The 12,977-nt window shown below is 44.6% G+C and overlaps 1 protein-coding gene across 3 annotated transcripts in view; it reads right to left on the reverse strand.

The window, feature by feature from the left end:
• Window positions 1–12,977, reverse strand: part of LOC137620967 (putative sodium-coupled neutral amino acid transporter 10) — a 287,910-nt gene that overhangs the window by 209,947 nt on the left and 64,986 nt on the right. For all 3 annotated transcript variants that reach the window (XM_068351409.1, XM_068351419.1, XM_068351414.1), the window contains exon 2: window positions 1,495–1,631. In XM_068351409.1, coding sequence (XP_068207510.1) covers window positions 1,495–1,581 — 87 coding nt within the window. In that variant the 5' untranslated portion in view covers window positions 1,582–1,631. The remainder of the gene's footprint in view (window positions 1–1,494; window positions 1,632–12,977) is intronic.

Below are 12,977 nucleotides of genomic sequence, written 5' to 3' on the forward strand. Positions count from 1 at the left end.
TTTGTAGGGGCGAGCATCCACCGATGGGGATCGCGAACAATACGCAGAGAGGTCCAGGAACGAAGTCACAGGACTAGTAGCAGGTGCAGTGACGGTCGAAGGTCAGATGACTGCAGCGGAGGCTCCTCTGCAGGGGACGGTTGCGACGAAGAAGCAGACGAACCAAAGAGGCGCCTCTTCACCGATGGTGAAGGGAGACCTCTAAGGCGAAGTGGAGGGCGAGCTTTCCGACGAAAGCGCCCACTAGGGGCCGTTGGATCAGCAAGCTGACCGTGCGCTGCAGCAGTCCTCCGAGAAGGAGCCTCTATGAGTGAACTGCCCCGAGGGGGAGAAACACTCACAGGAGAGACAGACGTTGGACTTAAGTTTCCCCCTCGAAGGATGTTCAGGAATGGGGGAAACTAAGTCGGCAGCAACCACTGGAAAGTCTGGAGGGGCAGAGGAGTCGGATGACATAAAGTGTGACACCTCTGACATACAACGTCGACGAGGGCCAGAGGATCTACCTCTGACGGCGACGATGACTGCTGAACAGAAGGACCCATACGGATGAACTGCAGCAAAGCTTCCTTGGAGGGCGGACCCGAGAGCCCCAAGGAGGACCAAATTTGCAATAAAGGGGTTAGTGACAAGGCCTCACCCGGGGGGAGAGGTGGGGCCGCTTCGCTAGTGGAAGCAACACCATCCCTCGGGGACCGGGGTTGGCCGACATTAACTTGGTCTACGCTACTAATCGACAGTCTCTCGTAAGAGGCCGAACGAGTTGGAGCTTCGGAGGAGGGTCGGGAGACAGAAGAAGAGGTCTTGGGTTTTCCTCCCTTCAAAGGAACCTTCAAAGGAGAAATGTCCCACTTAGACTTCTTCTTCCGCCGTCGCCCAAACCTCTCCCACTGGGAGGAAGACCACTCCCTACACTCATTACACTTATTTACACTATCACACCGTTGACCTCTGCATATAGGACAAAGGGTGTGAGGATCTGTCTCTACCGCCGACATGAATGTTCCACAAGGGCGGCCGGAGAGTCCAAGGCAAGTGCGCATGGTAGCAGAAGTCAACTTCACAAACACACACTAGAGAAAAAAAAAAAAAAAAAAAGATTAATGGCTGCCAAATAAGGCGAGGATGACGAGCGGCAACGTCCATTCACCATCCAAGCCAAAAGCAAAGAGAGCTCAATCACAGGTGTGTGTGTGTGTGTGTGGGGGGGGGGGGGGGTTGCAAGGTACCCTACCCTACCCTCGCTAACTAGCAGTATAGGTAGTTAACCCTCGTTAAATTTTAATGGCTTGTCATTTCAGCTACGCCGCTATTAAATAGCGTGGTTTGTATTCCAGTTACGGAACGACTAAGGTTTTCAACTGGAAAGTAAAATTGGAGGGTCTTTTAATGCATTGGAAAACATATTTGACATAATCAACAAACACATTATAAGGCTGCATTTTATATGAATAGAATTCAGTGATATATCAAAATGTAGCATTTAATACTTGCCTCCTTAAAGCAAAAAGGCATGGATAGAATGGAAACTCCAACAATGGAATTAGCCATATTTATGACTTGTCTTGCATTTCCTGCCATCTTTTCTTTCAGGTCGATTGTGATTGCTAACTTCAAGAAACCATCAGTGCCTGAAAGGATTAAAACAATTTAGGAATCATAAACAATAATTTTAAAAAAATGGTAAATGATAATTTGGTAAAATGTTATTTTGATAATAAAATAAATTTTTGAATATACTTACCCGGTGATTATATAGCTGCAACTCTGTTGCCCGACAGACAACTCTACGGTAAAAACTCGCCAGCGATCGCTACACAGGTTGCGGGTGTGCCCAACAGCGCCATCTGTCGTCCAGATACCCAGTACTCAATGTAAACAAAGACTCAATTTTCTCCTCGTCCCACTGCGTCTCTATTGGGGAGGAAGGGAGGGTCCTTTAATTTATAATCACCGGGTAAGTATATTCAAAAATTTATTTTATTATCAAAATAACATTTTTCAATATTTAACTTAGCCGGTGATTATATAGCTGATTCACACCCAGGGGGGTGGGTAGAGACCAGCAATATATGTTTACACTTTTATGAGCTAAGAGTTTTTATTTCATTTTAGAAGTTATCAAAATAACAAAAACAAAATAAATAGGTACCTGGTAAGGAAGTCGACTTGAACAATTTCTCTGCCTTTTAAGTACGTCTTCCTTACGGAGCCTCGCGATCCTCTTAGGATGCTGATCGACCCCTAGGATCTGAAGTATCAAGGGTTGCAACCCATACAACAGGACCTCATCAAAACCCCTAATCTAGGCGCTCTCAAGAAATGACTTTGACCACCCGCCAAATCAACCAGGATGCGAAAGGCTTCTTAGCCTTCCGGACAACCCAAAAAACAACAATAAAAACATTTCAAGAGAAATATTAAAAGGGTATGGAATTAGGGAATTGTAGTGGTTGAGCCCTCACCCACTACTGCACTCGCTGCTACGAATGGTCCCAGTGTGTAGCAGTTCTTGTAAAGAGACTGGACATCTTTCAAGTAAAATGACGCGAACACTGACTTGCTTCTCCAATAGGTTGCGTCCATTATACTTTGCAGAGATATATTTTGCTTAAAGGCCACGGAAGTTGTTACAGCTCTAACTTCGTGCGTCTTCACCTTAAGCAAAGTTCGGTCTTCCTCACTCAGATGTGAATGAGCTTCTCGTATTAACAATCTGATAAAGTCTGACCAAGCATTCTTTGACAAAGGCAAGGATGGTTTCTTAACTGAACACCATAAAGCTTCAGATTGGCCTTGTAAAGGTTTAGTACGCTTTAAATAGAACTTAAGAGCTCTAACAGGGCATAAGACTCTTTCTAGTTCATTGCCTACGATCTCCGATAAGCTGGGGATATTGAAAGATTTAGGCCAAGGCCGAGAAGGCCGCTCATTTTTGGCTAGAAAACCAAGTTGTAGCGAACAAGTGGCTTTTTCTGACGAAATCTCACTGACTCTTTTAGCCGAGGCTAAGCATACCAGGAAAAGAGTCTTAAGAGTGAGATCTTTCAGGGAGGCTGATTGTAACGGCTCCAACCTGTCTGATATGAAGAATCTTAGTACCACGTCTAAATTCCATCCAGGGGTAGCCAAACGACGCTCCTTGGTGGTCTCAAAAGACTTAAGGAGGTCTTGCAGATCTTTATGTTTGGAAAGATCTAAGCCTCTATGCCGGAAGACCGATGCCAACATGCTTCTGTAGCCCTTGATAGTGGGAGCTGAAAGGGATCGTCCTTTTCTCAGGTATAAGAGAAAACCAGCTATTTGAGCTACAGAGGTACTGGTCGAGGATACAGAAACTGACTTGCACCAGTCTCGGAAGACTTCCCACTTCGATTGGTAGACTCTAATGGAAGAAGCTCTCCTTGCTCTAGCAATCGCACTGGCTGCTTCCTTCGAAAAGCCTCTAGCTCTCGAGAGTCTTTCGATAGTCTGAAGGCAGTCAGACGAAGAGCGTGGAGGCTTTGGAGTACCTTCTTTACGTGTGGCTGACGTAGAAGGTCTACCCTTAGAGGAAGACTATTGGGAACGTCTACTAACCATCGAAGTATCTCGGTGAACCATTCTCTCGCGGGCCAGAGGGAAGCAACTAACGTCAACCTTGTCCCTTCGTGAGAGGCGAACTTCTGCAGTACCTTGTTGACAATCTTGAACGGTGGGAATGCGTAGAGATCCAGATGTGACCAATCTAGGAGGAAAGCATCTATATGTATTGCTGCTGGGTCCGGGACTGGAGAGCAATAGATTGGAAGCCTCTTGGTCAGCGAGGTTGCAAAGAGATCTATGGAAGGTTTACCCCAAGTGGCCCAAAGTCTCTTGCACACATCCTTGTGGAGGGTCCATTCGGTTGGAATTACTTGCCCTTTCCGACTGAGACAATCTGCTATGACGTTCAAGTCGCCTTGGATGAACCTCGTTACTAGGGAGATGTCTTGACCTTTTGACCAGATGAGCAGGTCCCTTGTGATCTCGTACAACGTCAGTGAGTGGGTACCTCCTTGTTTGGAGATGTACGCCAAGGCCGTGGTGATGTCCGAGTTAACTTCCACCACTTTGCCTCGAAGGAGAGACTTGAAGCTTTTCAAGGCCAGATGTACTGCCAACAGCTCCTTGCAGTTGATATGCATGCTCCTCTGACTCGAGTTCCACAGTCCTGAGCATTCCCGACCGTCTAGTGTCGCGCCCCAGCCCACGTCCGATGCGTCCGAGAAGAGAACGTGGTTGGGAGTCTGAACAGCCAGGGGAAGACCCTCTCTTAGGTTGATATTGTCCTTCCACCAAGTCAGACAAGACTTTATCTTTTCGGAAACCGGGATCGAGACCGCTTCTAGCGTCTTGTCCTTTTTCCATAGAAAAGCTAGATGGTATTGAAGAGGACGGAGGTGTAGTCTTCCTAGTGACACAAATTGTTCCACGGATGACAGCGTCCCTACCAGACTCATCCACAGCCTGACTGAGCAGCGTTCCTTCTTCAGCATCTTCTGGATGGATAGCAGGGCTTGATCTATTCTGGGGGCTGATCGTCTTGTTGTTCAGCAACGTCCTCATCAGAGGGTTCCTCATCCGAAAACTGATGAGGAAACGGCAACGGAGTGGGCAACGTCTGGCTCGCTGAGTCCGGTCGCACTGGTGGATGCGTGACGGAGCCGGACGCAATATCATGGAACTGCTGCACAGTCTGTGAACTGTCAACAACCATGGGTGCGCGAGGAAGCACAGCGTCAACCCGAGACTGTCTAGACCGTCTGGGTTGTGCAGTCAACACCCTACCGGGTTGCTGAGGTTGACGCACTGCGTCAAAACAAGTCACCTCTGCTGGTTGTTGAACGTCCTGAACGTCAACAACCACCTCCGAGCGTCGCTTAACGTCAACGTGCGGCTGGCAACCCACACTGGGTCGCATCGGTGGAGGAACCACCTCAACTGGCAGACGCGAGTAGGTTACCTCAGCGTCAACAGGGCGCACAACAGACCGGTTGGAAGGTTGTTGGCCAGAAGGTTCGGTAGCAACCTTCTCCGCATTAAAGTCCTCTATCAAGGACTCAAGCTTGGACTGCATGTCTTGCAGCAAAGCCCATTTAGGGTCTACGGGAGCAGGTGTGGCAACAGACGGGGTTAGCGACTGAGGCGGTACCGTTTACCATCCCTGAAAGCCTTGTTATGCGTGACATAATTGTACAGCAAAACTTCAAAGGCTCGAAAACAGCTGTGAAGTTGACCTGTAAACAACTTGGAGCGTCTCCTGGCCAGGCGCCAGGGAGAGTCTACGAGAATTGAGAAGTCTATCTGGGCAGAGGCATGAACTCCCAAGCCGAGAACTTCTCTCGTGTCATATCAGACTCTCGCTCTATAAACCAGTTTAAAAGAAGGGAAAGCAAAGGCTGTATCCCCCAAACTCCTCCTGGTGAAAAACCAGTCGCCTAGCCAACGTAAAGCTCTCTAGGAGAGCGAGAGAGCACTAGCTTAAAAACAACGGCTTCGAAGTAGCTAGGCCTAGTGTAAGCTCTGACGTTTAGGCGAACGAGGAGCAGCAGTTACAAAAAGATCCGGACAAAGATCCTTAAAAAAATCATCATGATTTAATTAAAGTCCATAGGAGGCTAAGCAGCTTTAGGCTCCACTCCATCTGACAGAGTCCTCAAGGGAATATCAGTAGTAGGGAGAACAGCAACTTCCTCATCTACAGGAACCTTGTCCGATAAAAGCTGAGTCTCAAGCAAGGGAGAGACCTACCGTGGTGGCAATGCTTTACAAGCAGAGTCCACACTCACTGGTGCATTAGTAGCGGACCAGAACGCAACGTCATGTAACTGCTTGACAGCAACAACTGAACTGTCAACCACAACAGGTGCGTGAGGACGCTGTTGAGACTGCTTTGACTGCCTAGACTGAGCAGTCAAAACAACTCTAGAATGCGGAGGTTGACGCACAGCGTCAAAACAAGTCAACTCCGATTGTTAGTGAACGTCTTGAACGTCAACAGGAGCATCAGCAAGTGGCCTAACGTCCAAATGCGGCTGAAAAACCACACGAGACCGCATCGAGTGTGGTTCTAAACAACCTGACTGACGTGACTAAGCTACGTCAACGTCAACAGTAAGCACAAAGGAACGTTGGGTTGGCTGAAAGCCAGGATATCGATGAGATAAACGGCTAGACTCAACGGACTAATCGGCAGAATAGTCTTCCATAAGGGAGGCAAGCATATACTGCATGTCTTGCCATACAACCCATTAAGGATCAACGGAAATGGTTGTGGTAAGAGACGAGGGTAACGTCTGTGACCGCAACACTTTGCCTACAAAAAAAAGACTCTCGGAGTCTGTGTTACGCTTTTGTTAGGCGGCGAGCAGTTATCCGATGACTGCATAGGGTCAGAGCTGTCCTAATGGTTGTAACCAGGACGCTGGACCTGTCCTGAAAGGACTGACTTTTGCTTAAGGGCTTCGAAACCTTGTGACAGGTTTCTTATGCGAAAAGCCTTCGGATGACGAGGAGAAACAACGTCTCTCTCGTCTTATGGTAGGGGAGATCTTGGTAAGATACACCCGATACCATAGAGGGAAAACGTCTGTTCGTTGGTCAAGGCCTCTCGAACCCATAAGTCGTTTGACATTACTTCTCCCCTGGGCTTGGGAGCATGTAAGAGGTCCCGGACTAGGTGAACGACAGGCACGAACAGACGAACCCTCGGACGCAACACTGTAACACTTTGCGCATATCACTTTATCACTTCGATTTTCTGTTTTGCACTTATTTCACTGAAATCGAAACTTTTACTGATTTCTACCTGAAACACGCAATTCTACCTTTCATTAAAAGGTAGTAATTGCGAAATCAGTCGTATAATGCAAGCTCATTAATACCAGCAAAAAACAGAAACCATATTTTAAGATAAAAAAATCAGTGGCTGGGAAAGAGACTAAACACTAGTTCATATAACTACGTTTTCAATCTCTCACCGCACATAGCCTGGGGACGAGAATAAAAAACTAAAACGTTTTATCCTTCCTCCCCGTACAGCGACTAGGGACGAGAGTAACTCGAGAACAACGTTACCCGCTTGAACGGAACGTTTTCTCTCCTCTCTCTCCCTCCGTCTCTATCTCTCTCTCTCTTTCTCTCTTGATTTCGCACCTAAGAGAAGAGCCCAATTATATTTCGTCAAAAAAACATGTTATTTGACTAAAGGAAAAAACTGAAAGGTTTTTCAATTAAAAAGTTCCTTTAAAATAGAATTTAAAACATTTATGCTAAGAAAGAATGAACAAAACGTCAGAATCGATTTACTCTTACTGCAAAGTGAAACCGTGATACACTCTCTCTCTATCGTAACGATAGAGCGCATGTTGAACGTCCTGAACGTCAACAACTGCGTAGCATAAATAAACTAAACGTTGGTTCATCTTTGAAAACAGTACGAAGACTATCAAAGAAATTCTTTCATAAAATATTACATTTAAAAAGTTTTAAATCCTTAGCTCTTTAAAAGCTATTTACGATATAAAGGGCTCAACGTTGATTAACTTCGGTTTCCAAGTTAGGACCGCCTACTCTCAGGAAAGGTCTATATAAACAAAACATTAAAATTATTTTTATATGTTTATAATAAATGGAAAGTTAATCGAAGAGGCCTAATAAAGGCGGAGAGATATAAAATATATAGAGGAAAATCTATAACGTGATATAATTACTAAAAGCCTAAACACACTTCCGTCTAAGGGAAGGGTCGGCCATTTAAAAGTGAAAGAAAGTCCATACTCTCTTTGTCACCATAATTTAATCTATCCAAAACGAGTTAAAGATTTAAGATGAAGATAAAACACCTGCATAGCGAAAGCTCAAAACTAGAATAAAGTACTTCACCAATTAGTTGTGAAAAAACTCCAGTTTAGCAACAGCGAGTAAGTACGTCTTGTCGATAGCTCGACAGAGAGAAAATTGAGTCTTTGTTTACATTGAGTACTGGGTATCTGGACGATAGATGGCGCTGTTGGGCACACCCGCAACCTGTGTAGCGATCGCTGGCGAGTTTTTACCGTAGAGTTGTCTGTCGGGCAACAGAGTTGCAGCTATATAATCACCGGCTAAGTTAAATATTGAAAATATACATTTAGTAATAAATATGAAATGTAAAGATTATTGTTTCATATTAAATCTTGTCTTATAATGCCATTTCATGTGCCTGCTAATCTACTTGAACACACTCTCAGTGAAGGTAGAACAAAATTAAGACATCCAGGCCTCTTCACAGGCAGGTAGTGTGCATGCACAGCAGTCTGGTAATCTAGGACCGAGAGAGGTGGTTGAGAGAAATTCAGGAAAAAGGACTGTATTTGTTTGTGTGGCTAGGAAAAATGACAAATTTGGAAGTATAATAACTAATATTTTTTCTAACCATACAAACCTGTAGCTCTGTATTAGGGAATATACTTTCGGCAAAGGTGAAACAACTAGCTATAAGACTTTTAAGAGAGATGTAACTACCCTACTGCTAGAAGGGGGTAGAGGGGGTAGCTGGCTACCCCACTCTCACACACACCTGTGTTGTATTGTCACATTTATTTACAGGCTGGGGATCAGGATGTCCAGGGAGTCGAAAGCCTGATTCCACAGGGACTTGAATCGCCACTGGAGAGATCGAATCCTAAGGAATTAGACAGGCCACAGATGAAAGGTGACCGAGAAGACGTAGCCACTTCTGGGTTGCAAGTTCTTCTCGTCTGAGAAAGGGTCTTGAGACCTTTCTCAGCCTCATTATCCTGTCTTCTGATGGGAAGGGTTTGTGAAGATTGGTGTCTAATATCATGCCTAGGTATACCAGTCTCTGCATAGGAAGTAGGGAGGACTTCTCGAGGTTTACCATGATCCCCGTATCTTGGGAAAACCTCAGAAGTTTGTTTTGGTGTTGAAGAAGGGTTGACACAGAGTCTGCTTGGATTAGCCAGTCATCCAGATAACGAAGGAGACGGATGCCAATCCCGTGTGCCCAAGATGACACTAGGGCAAACACACTGGTGAAGACTTGAAGTGCTGAGGGAAGACAGCACAGCACCTTGAACTGGTATTTCCTGTTTTCTAGGCTGAATCTCAAGTACCTCCCTGAAGACGGAGGGATTGGGATTTGGAAGTACGTGCCCTTTAGGTCCAGTGTGCACAGGAAGTCCTGGGGTCTTACCACTTGTCTGACTGTGTCTGCTGTCTCCATGCTGAACAGAGTTTGCTTGACAAACTTGTTCAGAACTGAGAGGTCGATGACTGATATCCAGCCTCCAGATGCCTTTTTCAGAAGAAAGAGTTGACTAAAGAAGCCTGGGGACTCTTCAAGGACCTCAGGGAGAGCACCCTTCTTCAACAGGGACTGGACTTCTGCCCAGAGGGTTTGCCCCTTTGCTAATCCCATCGCAAAGGAGTTTATTGACACTGGATTCCTGATCAGGGGAGGGAGAGATGTTGTGAAAGGGATGCAATATCCTAAACGAATCACAGAGACTGTCCAGGGTTCGGCCTCGAGTTACTTCCACCTGTCCCAGCAACTTTCTAGGCAGCCCACCCCCTGGTGGACAAGCAGGTGGAATGCCTATCCCAGCATTTGCAGCCTCAGCTGCTCCCTCTAGGAAATTTTCCTCCCATGGAGGACTTAGTGCCAATCCTGTCCTTGGTTGGAAAGGGCTTCTTCAGGCACCACTGTCTTCACTGCTGTCTTGTTTGTCGAGGTCTTAGCTGGACGGGACTGCTGAGGAGCTGGTGGTTTATAGGGCTTAGATGTCAAAGCCCTTTGGAGGGGGGAGTCCTGGTGAGACTTCCTCCATCTCTCAGCAGCTTGTTCCACATCTTTTGGCTCAAAAAGAGAGAATCCCTCTAGAGAGGAGTTCCTGAGCCTAGTAATCTCAGCATTCGGGACCTGCTGACGGAATCCCTCAGACACAGCATCCCGACGTTTCAGGATGGTGTTCGCTCATAAGTTCGAGACTTGATGGGTGAGAAACTCAAAGGTGCAAGTGCCTGAGAGAAGGAAAGTCTCCATTGCTTTCCTGGTGCATTCTTTGCAAAATCCTCGGTTCGCAACAGGATTCCCAAGGTCCCCAAACAAAGATCAAGCCACGAAGTAGCCTGCATGGCATACTTTGTGACCTTTTCCTGGTTGAGGATCTCGGCTGTCAAGAAAGTGACCTGACGGTTGGAGAGCCTCTATGAGAGACTCCCTTGGTGAGCTCTTCCAGAGAGTGGTGGAGAGCAAGAGCCGGACGAGGCTCGTCCAAAATTTCAAAATACCTCCTCTGCTGGACACAATGGGGTGGGACAAGTATGGCGGAAGAGCCTGAGCGTTGAGAGGAGGAGAGATCGAAGAGCTGTAGGGCAATTTTTGCCCAGGCACTCTTTAGCACTTGAGACCAGAGCAAGGCTGCAATGGCCTTAACGGGCTTCTGAGTGCCAAAGACGCAATCTAAGACAATGTCTTTGCCCTCTCGTGGGGTTATCTCCGGGTCGGTAAACCAGTTTGAGTACCCAGATGAGAGTCAGGACTTGCCAGAAGGCACGTTCTGACTTTTTCTGCTCCCCCTCTAAAGTGGGACTGGCAGCAAAGTCTCTTTCTTCCACCCCAGAGAGCTCCTCTCAGGGATGGGTTGTGAACATTCCCAGAGTGACTGGTAGTTTCAGAAGGCCTGGAGGTGCTTAAAGAGGACTTTGGAAGTGTCTTAAGAGTCCTTTACTTACTTTGACAGCTGCTTTTCCAGTCCCATACAGCAGGGGAACCCCACTCTCTACAGGACCTCCACTGTTGTTTTACCTTGTTCATTCAGAGTATTTAACGTTTCATATCGAGTATTGTTCATTTACTGTTAAATCATCACTGTTGTATGACTGATGAAATAAGAGTCTTCAGTTTCCTCTTGAAAGCCTTAATGTCTTAATCATTCGGATGTCTCGTGGGAGCTTATTATAGTCTCGGGGACGCATATTTAAAGGCTCTGGAGCCTAGAGTAGACAAATATTTAGGTTCCAATAGTTTGATGCCATCTGTAACTATTCTCGTGTCGACAAGATTTGTTGGCTACGCAATATGTAGCAATTCTCTCAAGTATTTTGGATGACCGGTTCTGATAACTTGGTGGGTTATTGTACATATTTTGAATTGAATTCTCGCTTTTATCGGCACCCAGTGTAAATCAATTAGTATAGGGATGATCCTTTCTCTAGGTGGGACACCTTTCAACAGTCTTGCTCCTCTGTTTATTACATTTTGTAATTTCTTAAGTTGCACTTTTGGTAAATGGTAATAGATGGAGTTGCAGTAGTCAATCCTGGTAATAACACAGTTTATCACAAGTTTCTTTACAGAATTTTTGTCCACGTACTTTTTTATAAATGCAATATTTCTTAGATATCAACCAGCAGTTTTTATTACATTATTTATTTGGGCATTGAGAGACAGGTTACAGTCAAGAAATACACCTAGATCTCGAACTTTACTAGATATCGGCACTGAGTCATTATTTATGTTCATTTGAATCTCATCCAAGTTTCTCACGTTGTTCCTTTCACCCACCACCATGAATTCAGTTTTGTTCTTGTTTAATTTTAGTTGTTTAAATGTCATCCATTCTCTAACACTAGTACTACGTTAATAGCAGCATTTATTTTTTTTTTGTAACTTCTTTAATAAATACGGTAGGAAAAAATTTGATTTATGTCTTAAGTTTATCTTCTTTACTAATGCATGTTTCTGTAAAGGTAGACTAAACATAATAAGTTTGAAGACTGGGGAGATAGTACATTTCTCTTCAACTTTTATATCAGATACAATATTATTCAGGTCATATCTTACAACTAAGTCCAATGTATGCCCAGTTAAAGTAGTTGTACAGCCAACATTATTCACTAGTCGATATGATTCTAATACTGTAAATCACTAAATGCCAAAGCGTCAGGATTTGATGCGTCACCCATCCAAAATTGAAGTCTCTACAGATAATTAATTCGTTTTTCTCCATGATAATCATCTCAATGAGAGCACCGAATTCTTCAAAAAAGATACTAGTATTTGTTCTCGGAAGTTTGTACTGTTACAAAGGATATTTTTCTGTTGTTTTGCGTAAAGTTTATTTCTATACTGTATATTCAAAGCTTGATACACTAGTTCTTTTCAATATTGAAATTTGAGTAACTTTTATGAATAAAGAGTTGGACAGCTCCACCAGACCTACCTTCCCTCAGTATGTGAAAGGTGTGTGTGTGTGTGTGTGTGTGTGTGTGTGTGTGTGTAGGGGGAGGTGTCATTTCAGTGATCCTTGCCTTGTCCAAGTTATTTATCCATGTTTTAGATAATGCTAGTATGTCCACATATATCTCGTTTAGTAATTCTCGAATTTGAATAGTCTTATTATTTACATAGCCACAGTTTATGACATCTTTAGTAACCCTGATCAGTATTTTCTGCAAGTCTTTTCTATTCCAAGTCAAAAGCTTTCCATTCTCTAGAATTTATTATGTGGTCACTTGGTTTGTTTAACTTTGTGCAGTTCATACACTTTGACACTTGCGAATTACACTTGTTAGTGGAATACTTTCCTGAACATTTCCCGCAGACTTTATCATCCTTCTTAGACTTGCAATCATTTTCAAGATGTCCATACCTCAGACAGTGGTAGCAGGTAATCCTGTGGTACCTATCACATATGTTATAAGTATCCCATCGTAACGAAAGGTTGTCCCCCTTATCATAAATAGCCCTACGAACTTCAGGATCACATTTCAGCGCATAGTGAGTGGTCCCACCCGAAGTATTTTTCTTCAGGACTTCACTTATCTTCTCTTCTATATTTTGGATTTAGTCCAGGCAGCTATTTCTTTGAATCAAAGCATTTACTACATCATCATCATCATTGTACACATTGCTTATCATTGTTTTTGGTTTTAGTTTTCCGATTTTTCTC

The sequence above is a fragment of the Palaemon carinicauda genome, chromosome 2 (genome assembly GCF_036898095.1).
Source record: "Palaemon carinicauda isolate YSFRI2023 chromosome 2, ASM3689809v2, whole genome shotgun sequence".
NCBI classification, from domain to species: domain Eukaryota; kingdom Metazoa; phylum Arthropoda; class Malacostraca; order Decapoda; family Palaemonidae; genus Palaemon; species Palaemon carinicauda.